This window comes from Chinchilla lanigera, unplaced genomic scaffold (assembly GCF_000276665.1).
Source record: "Chinchilla lanigera isolate Chin_1 unplaced genomic scaffold, ChiLan1.0 scaffold00098, whole genome shotgun sequence".
Taxonomy (NCBI): domain Eukaryota; kingdom Metazoa; phylum Chordata; class Mammalia; order Rodentia; family Chinchillidae; genus Chinchilla; species Chinchilla lanigera.
Genome location: NW_004955499.1, coordinates 952,542 through 961,080, shown reverse-complemented (window position 1 = coordinate 961,080; position 8,539 = coordinate 952,542). Strand labels below are relative to the sequence as shown.

At 58.4% G+C, this 8,539-nt stretch overlaps 2 protein-coding genes across 2 annotated transcripts in view; both read left to right on the top strand.

The window, feature by feature from the left end:
* Nucleotides 1–2,442, top strand: part of LOC106146852 (collagen alpha-1(I) chain-like) — a gene marked incomplete in the record, with an annotated part of 5,396 nt that extends 2,954 nt beyond the window's left edge. The window contains 1 exon segment of the mRNA XM_013505553.1: nt 1–2,442. Coding sequence (XP_013361007.1) covers nt 1–562 — 562 coding nt within the window.
* A 3,180-nt stretch (nt 2,443–5,622) lies between these two features.
* Nucleotides 5,623–8,539, top strand: part of Crlf2 (cytokine receptor-like factor 2) — a gene marked incomplete in the record, with an annotated part of 15,209 nt that continues 12,292 nt past the window's right edge. Inside the window, 1 exon segment of the mRNA XM_013505605.1 lies at nt 5,623–6,097.

The following is an 8,539-nucleotide window of genomic DNA, read 5'->3' as shown; positions in this document are numbered from 1 at the left end:
GCACCTGCACCCTTCCCGCCTCCCGGGGAGTCTGTCCCCGCGGACGGCGAGCGAAGCCCGGCCCCGGCCCGGCCGCCATCCGGAAACGCTGGACGCTCGGGCTCAGCAGCTCACTCTGCAAACGCCGCATCGGGTTTCTGCGGCCGGAATCCCAGGAATCCCAGGAACGCGCCCGGCGCCTCCCGCCTGCCGCACCTCCTCCTCCCGGGAGCCGGCTTGGAATTCGGTCCGGCCGGGCGGGGCGGGGCGGGGGACCCCAGCCGGCCACCCTCGGACCCCGCCGGCCTCGGACGGAACACAGCCAGGACCGCAGTGCGCAGCCTGGGCCTCCGTCCGGGGCTGCACCGCACGCTGCCTTTGGCGTCCCGCAGGGCTCTCTCCAGCCCTTTCCCGTTTTCCGGGCGGCCAGGCCGGGAAAAACCAGAACCGGAATCGCAGGGAGGCGCGGGCAGCGCGGAGCGGCACCGGCAGCCCCGCGTGTTTGTTGGAGGTTGAGCTGGGGCCGCTCCCCGAAGCCCAGGTTGGCCTCCAACGCGGGGATCCTCCTGCCTCAGCCTCCTGAGTGCTGGGATGACAGGCGCGCGCGCCACTCCCACGTGCTCATTGAAGGACGGTTCAGCGCAAATATGTTCACCCCGGCCTCCCTGCGGTCGCCCCAAATTATTACATTCACCCCGGCCTCCCTGCGGTCGCCCCAATTTCCCAGCATGCTGCAGAGACCTGACTTACCCCGCAGTATATTCACAGTGTGTCCGGGTTACCCCCGATTTCATCATTCACCCGGGATTCACCCCTCACCCCGATTCCTGCCGCTGTCCCAAGCCCTGAGGCACCCCAAGTTGTAAATATTCACCCCAACATCCGGGTTCACCCCAAATCAATGCCAATCACAAGCTAAACTAATAAGGCAGGGGTGGCGGCGCCCCGCGGTGATCCTACCTCGCTGGATAAATGGATTAAGAACATGTGGCCTACACACGAAGTGGAATGTTACACAGCCATGAAGAAGAACAAAATCCTGCCACAGGCAATAGAAGGGGTGGTGCCGCGTGGAACAAGCCAGGCCGGGAAGCCAACACTGCCTCAGCCTCCCAAGTGCGGGGATGGTGGCCGTGTGCCTCTGTGCCTAGCCAGGAAAGGCGCTCTGGAGCCCAAGCCTGGCCCGGAGAAAGTGGGATCCCCATCTCTGTGAGGCAAGGGGGACCCTGAGGCAGAGCCGGACTTGGGCTCCGGGCCGCCTCCAGCATCCTTTTTTATTTATTTATTATTTACTTATTTACTTTCCCAGCATCCTCGCCTGAGCAGCACCCCCGCCTCTGCTCCCAGACTGTTGCACTGGACGCAAACCTCTCCCATCCCACCCATGCCGCTGCCATGGTAGAAGCCTGGTCTTTTCATGGCTGCGTAGTATTCCGCCCCGTGTATTTTCTCCCCCCTCCACCTGCCATGTGTGCTGAACCTGTTTCCGTCTCTCGGTTGCCACAAACGGTGCTGCCATAAACACAGGAAAACTCGGGCGTCTCTTCTACGCACTTCCCCACTGCGGTGGTCTCCGCCCACCCCCCAGCCGCCTTCCCAAGGGGAACTGAAACGCCGGTGGCAGGCATGACATCTGTGACATTTTTGTCCCCCAAAATGTCACAGCGCGCGTGGCTGTGGGAAGGCACCGCCGTGGGCTCCTGTGTCATGCCCGGCAGTTTTTGTTCTCCGCCCCTCGGAGAATAACTTTTCCCTGTACCAGGGGAAGGAAGTCTGCTTTGGTGGTGGGGTGGGGGTGGAAATCAGTTTTTACTGTGGTCCTGTGCCTGTCACACAACCTTGACCAGAAAACTGACCATTTGGGGTGGGGGCGTACCTTCAAGGTCCACCTCAGGTTCTGCCAGGTGTCAGACCCCGTTCCTTTTCACAGCTGCATAATATTCCTTTCTGAGGCTGGGCCGTAGTTTCTGTATCTAAACTCCCACCCGCGGGTATTTGGGTATTTCCACGTCAGGCAGTTGTGAAGGATGCCACTACCCTGGGCTCAGATGTGCAGGTATTTGGGTCCTTTCTTCAGTTCTTTGGGGGTGATTGCTAGAAGCACAATCGCTAGCTTCTACAATAATTTGATCTTTACTTTGGGGAGCCACCGTGCCTTCGGCAAGGGCCTGGAGACCCAGGACGTGGCAGAGGCAGGAGGGTCCTTTTTATATGACTGAGCTCAGGCCACCCTGGTCAAGTCTCCCTGCCCGGTCCCTCCCAGCGTGGACGCTTCCTGTCCTGTCCTGGAGCCGAGCCTGAGGTCCAGGCGTGGGCCGCGCCGGCTCCTCCCCGTGTCCCACACGCGTGTCCTCCGTGTGCGTCTGCGTCCTCCTGTCTCTTCTCAGCAGGACCCGGTCCTGTGGGTCAGGGCCACCCTGGGATTCACTTGAGCTAATTGTATTTTTGCAGAACTGGGCTGCAACTTGGGACCCCCCTGCCTCAGCCTCCTGAGCTCTGGGATGACAGGCGGCGCCTCCACGCCAGGCCTCTGTCCAGGGCGCTGCTGTTGTGCAAAAATAACCCTGGCGGGCCGGGCGTGGTGGCACACATCTGTGGTCGCAGCTCTCAAGAGGCTGAGGCAGGATGACCACTGCGAGTTCGAGACCAGCCTGGGCTTCAAAGTGAGGTCAAGGCCAGCCTGGACTGCATAGTGAGATCCTGTCTGAAAAAGACAAAAATCAATCAATCGGCTAATCAATCAATCAATCAAATAACCCTGGTTGGCTTTCTTCATGGAAACTATGCTGGGTGTGGGCACTCCAGGAGGCTGAGGCAGGAGGATTGCAATCCTGAGCTGAGCCCAGCCTGCTCAAGGAGACCTTGTTTGGAGATAAGACATGAACTGGGTTTGATTCTCGGGGCTGGAAGGAAGAAAAGGAGGGAAGGAAGGAGGGAGGGAGGGAGGGAGGCTGTGTCCATCCATCCATTCGTACGCCTGCTGTCCTATCTATCTATCATCTACCTATCTATCATCGATCTATCTATCATCTATCTGTCTATCTATCTATCTATCTATCATCTATCTATCTGTCTCATTTATCTCTGGATCTAGCATGTGTGTATCATTTATCACAGATCTCTCTATTATTTTTCTTACCTACCTACCTATCAGCTTACCATCAATCTGTTGATCTCTCCATCCATCATCTATGTGTGCACATATGCCTGTATGTATCAGTAACCTGTTAATCATTCTATTGTTGCTCTATCCACCCATCCACTCATCTGTGCTTTTGTCTGTCTGTCCATCTATCCATCTACTTATCTGTCCATCCACCCATCCATCCATGCATCTATCCACTTATCCATCCGCGCAATCACGTACCTCTTCTGTAGGTGTCTCTCTCTCTGTAATCTATGCATCAGTTCATCTGCCCATTGTCTCTGTATATACATATGTCTGTGTGTTTATCAGTAATCTATTAGTCAGTCACCTATCATTTATCTATCTACCCATCATTTGTCTGTTGTCTGTCTGTCTTCCCCTGGTGGTGGCCCCCAGTCGGTCACCGCTCCTGTCCCCTTGGGGCTGAGCATCGGGGGTGCCTCTGTGTGTCCTCAGGGACACCAGTTTCCCTGGGCTGGGATCCAATTGGAGATCCTCCTGCCTCAGTTTCCCAAAGAGACAGGCATGCACCCGGCCAGTACTGATTTTTTTTTCCTTTTTCGTTCTGCAGTTCAGGCTGACGTTGAACTCACTTTGTAGCCCAGGTTGGCAGGAACTCACGGGACCCTCCTGCCTCAGCCTCCCGTTGGGGACATCTGGTGGACGGAGCGAGCGGTGACTCTGACAGTGCTGCATGTGTCACACACACCATGTGGTGTCCCGGGCCGCACGCAGGATCCCAGGCAGGCAGGGACCGGGCCGAGCGGGGTGATTCCTCCTCCAGCCGTGGGGTCTCCTGCGCCCCCTGCCCCAGCCCCTGTGTCCCCAGGTCCCTGTCCCAGTGCCCTTCCGGGGTCACTCAACAAAACCACTCCTGGAGGGCTGGCACTGTTGTGCATTTGTTGACTGACTTCCTGACCAGTGTCCCCTAAGACACCCGCATCATCCTCGGCCACCTCCCCGTGTCCCTGTGAGGCCCTGGAGTGTCCCGAGTGTCCCCAGGCAGGGCTCTGGGCATCCCCGGGCTTCAGCTCTTCATTTGGAGGGAGGGGCTCGCTAGCAGCCCCGAGATCCTCCTGCCTCGGCCTCCTCCAGGGGCACGGACAGCAGCCGCCGCGCGCCCCGCCCCCTCTCCTCCTTGGTGAATATCATGGTGTACAATCAAGCGTGACGGCTTCCTGCCCCGTATCACTTCCCCAGTTCCTTTCTGCGTTTATCAAGCGGGCTGACCTCGGTCTGTTAGTCACGAACGCGGCTCGGGGCCGGCCAGGGCTGCGGATCTCTCGGGGGCCCGGTTTTCGGCAGGGACATGGGCACACGTGTCCAGCCCTGGGCGGCCGCCGCCGTCCTGCTGCTACTGGGGGACCCGGTGGCTGCGGGGGACCTGGAAGCCGGTAAGAGAACCCTCGGGGCGGGGGGTCGATGCGGCCACTCGCAGGCCCACACCCTGTCCCCGTTCTGTTCCTCGGGAGACCCTCCCGCCTCAGCCTCCCGAGTGCCAGGGCTCCGGGCGCGCGTCACCACGCGGGGCTTTGAAGGCGTGTGGTTTTCGCTGTGAAGGTCACGCAGGGAGCAGGCAGGCTTCGGAGTCCCTGGGAAAGCGCGTCGCACCCGAGGCCCGTCCTGCCCCGCGTGCGGGTCCCCGCGCTGCGTCCTGGCTGTGGTTTCAGAATGACACGGAGCGGGCGGGCGCGGGACGGCGTGGCGGTGGCGCTCGTGGACAAACCATGGTTCTGTTCAAATGGATTAAATCAAACTGACCTTGCCTCGAACTCTCAGAGATCCTCCCGCCTCAGCCGCTTATTTATTTAAGGCACTGGGGATAGAGCTCAGGACCTCACCAAGCTGCCGCCCCGCTGGCTTTATTTTTCATCTGGACCCAGGGTTTCGTCAGCTCCCCCGGGCTGGGCTCCAACTTGAGGTCCTCCTGCCTCAGCCTCCTGGGAGCTGGGATGACAGGTGTGCGCCTGACCCCTAATGATTTCTTTCTTTTCTTTTCTTTTCTATTCTTTTTTCTTTTGTCCTTTTGAGACAGGGTCTCCCTATGCGGTTCAGGCTGGCCTTGAGCCCACTTTGTAGCCCAGGCTGGCCTGGAACTCATGGGGATCCTCCTGCCTCAGCCTCCTGGGTGTTGGGATGACAGACGTGCATGACCACGCCCGGCATCCAGGAGCAGTTTTTAACAAGAGAGATAATGACTCTGGTTGGTGCCGCTGGGCAGCAGGGTTTGCGTGGCCCTGGTCGGCCCCGCACAGCTCTGCCACGGATGCCGATCTCCTGTGGCAACGGTGGTGTGGACATAGGGTCCACGGTGTGCGCCTGTCGTCCCCCAAGTCAGGAGGCTGAGGCAGGAGGGTCCCGAGTTGCAGAGGAGACAGACTTGTCCTGCTTCCCCTGGTGGGTGCTTTTGAGACAGGGTCTCCCTGTGCAGTCCAGGCTGGCCTTGAACTCTCGGAGATCCTCCTGCCTCAGCCTCCCAGGATGACAGGCCGCGCTGCCACGGCTGGGTAAATACAGCTTTACAAAGCTTCTTCTTTTCAAGGAGGACAGGCCCGGGGCGCCCGCCGGTCCGTGCACAGCCCAAGCCCCAGCTCCCTTGTGAAGTGCGAGACAGCAGCACCCCCACCCCCGGCGGAGCGCCGCCTTTCACCCCGGCAAACGGAAGCCCTGCAGCCATTAGGCAAACAAGCGGGTTCCTGTCGCAGCCCCACTTTCTGTTTCTGTGAGTTGGAACCTCAGGGGCCCCAGCCGCAGGCCGGCCTGACCCTGCCCTGCTCCTCCCGGGGACCAAACCTGCAGCCGCCGCCCGGAGCGCCACACAGACCTTTGCAGTCTGCACCTTGAGACCGGGCCTCGCTGCTGAGTTGCTAGGGATCCTCCCGCCTCAGCCTCCCACGCGCTGGGATGACCGTCCTGAACCCCTGGCCCCGCGTGGGTGGCGATGTCCTCAAAGGCGTCAGGGTCTCTGAGGTGAGGGGCGCCGCGTGGGGCAGCTGCAACCTGGGTCCACACTCTCTCCCAGGCCCGGTCGTCACTGTGTCCGCCCGGCTCTGTCCCTGTCCCTGTCTCCACCCTCTGTCTCTCTGTCTGTCTCTCTATCTCTATCTGTCTCTGTCTCTCACTTTTGTGGTCTTTTCAAAATTCATTTTTGTTTCACTTTCTGAGACACGGTCTCACTATGTAGTTCAGGCTGGCCTTGAATTCTCGGAGACCCTCCTGCCTCTGCCTCCGGAGTGCTGGGATGACAGTCGTGCAGCGCCACGTTCAGTGACTTTAACCCTGAGCCACCCGTGCAGTAGAAATCGTTCTCAGACTTTGCGGTCTGGGAAGAAATAAACATGAGCTCGTCTGCACATTCTCAGGACAGATTTGGTGCTTTTGAAAAATATCTTCCGGTTGAGTTTGGGTGAATTTGCGGGTTCAGGATTCTCAGAGGAGGTGCAGAGGTACAGAACGGGGCGCACGCCTGTCATCCCAGCACGTGGGAGGCTGAGGCAGGAGGACAGCAACCTCAAGCCCGCCCTGGGCAGCTTAGCAACCTAGCCAGACCCTGCCTGAAACTTAAAAGCAGCCGTGGACTCAATTCCCAGTACTGAAAAAGAAAAAGGAAAAAAACAGAAAGGAGGGAGCCCAGGAATGCGAGCCCCAGCCCCTTTGAATTTTATTTTTATTCTGATCCACGTCTTCCCAGGCTGGGCTGGAACTTCAGGTCGTCCTGTCTCAGCCTCCCAGGATCCTGGGTGACAGACAGGCACCGCCACACCAGGCCCCTTCCCTTATTCCCCACGAGAAGCTCGGAGCCTGTGATTTGTACCCCTCGGCGGCCCTGTCGGGGAGCCCGGGACAGGAATGGGACAGAACTGGGCAACTTGCTAACTGCTAGGCTCCTAGCCAGCTACAAAACCCTTGGGAATGCTCTCAGAGCAGGGTGTACTCCCTCCTGTGCCATCCCGCGAGCAGCCCCGAGACTGGAAACAAACATTTCTGTTTCCAAGGCGTTGCAGCCTCTGCTTCTGCCGCCCCCGCCAGGGCCTGAGGCCACACTTCCGCTTTCGGGGGGGAGGGGGACACGGGGCGTCACGTCCCCGCCTGGGCGGGGGAAGCCCATTGAGGGCGCGGGGTCCCCTGTGGACTTTCCAGGGCCTGCTTGGAGGTTGCCCCAGCGGCAGCTGGCGGGGGCAGGCAGGCCCGGTGCTCAGGACCGTGGCAGTGTCGGGGCTGCGTCCCCAGGTGGGCTCCCAGGGAGGTAAGGGCATCACGGGCACTCGACAGCCAGGCGGGTGAAGCCACGGGTCTGCGGGGCTCCCAGGAGGCGGTGGAGACGCAGGAGGACAGACCCCCTGGGTCCCTCCCGGGTAGGGACGGGGCGCAGGCTCACCGTGTACCTCACTGCCAGCCTTGGGCCAGCTACACAGCACAGCAAGCGGCCCAGGGCCTTTCAACAGAGCGCATTTAGAAATAAATATCTGAGCTGGACATGGTGGTGCACGCCTGTCATCCCAGCACTCGGGAGGCTGAGGCAGGAGGATACTGTGAGTTTTCAGGCCAGCCTTCGCTACAAAGTAAGCTGAAGGCCAGCCTGAACTACACAGTCACACCCTGTCTTAAACAAAAAAATCTCAAAAAATACAAAAGAAGGAAGGAAGGAAGGAAAGAAGAAAGAAAGAAAAGTTTGAGCAAAAGATGGGCTTTTTACTCCTGGGGCATGGTTGCTCATAAATCTTTCTGAGAGCCCGGCGTGGTGGCACACGCCTGTAATCCCAGCACTCGGGAGGCTGAGGCAGGAGGATTGTTGTGAGTTCGAGACCAGCCTGGGCTACAAAGTGAGTTCAAGGCCAGCCTGAACTGCACAGGGAGATCCTGTCTGAAAAAGACCAATAAATAAATAAATAAATAAATAAATCCTTCCAAGACCAGAACTAGGAATAGTATTAAGGTGTGTGTGACTCCATTTAAAAATCTACCTATACAGCCATGTACTCATCGATCACTCCTGTCTATCCATGTATCTATCCAAGTGCCCATCCACGCGCTCACCCATCTACCCGTGTACCCATGTACCCATCCACCCATCCCTCTGGCTGGGCGCTGGGAAATGAACCAAGGACCTCACATGTGCTTGGTCCTTACTTCTCTCTCGTGTCAGAACAGGAAACTAATTTAGTGGAAGCAGTTTAAACCTCACGAATTACATCTTTCCAGGATTTTCCACACAATGGTCTCAGATCACAAATGACCGAGGCACATGCGTGTAATCCTAGTGCTCTGGAGGCTGAGGCAGGATGATCACTGTGAGTCTGAGGCCAGCCTGAGCTACACAGTGAGTTCAAGGACAGCCTGAACTACATAGTGAGTTCAAGGACAGCCTGAGCTACACAGTGAGTTCAAGGACAGCCTGAACTACATAGTGAG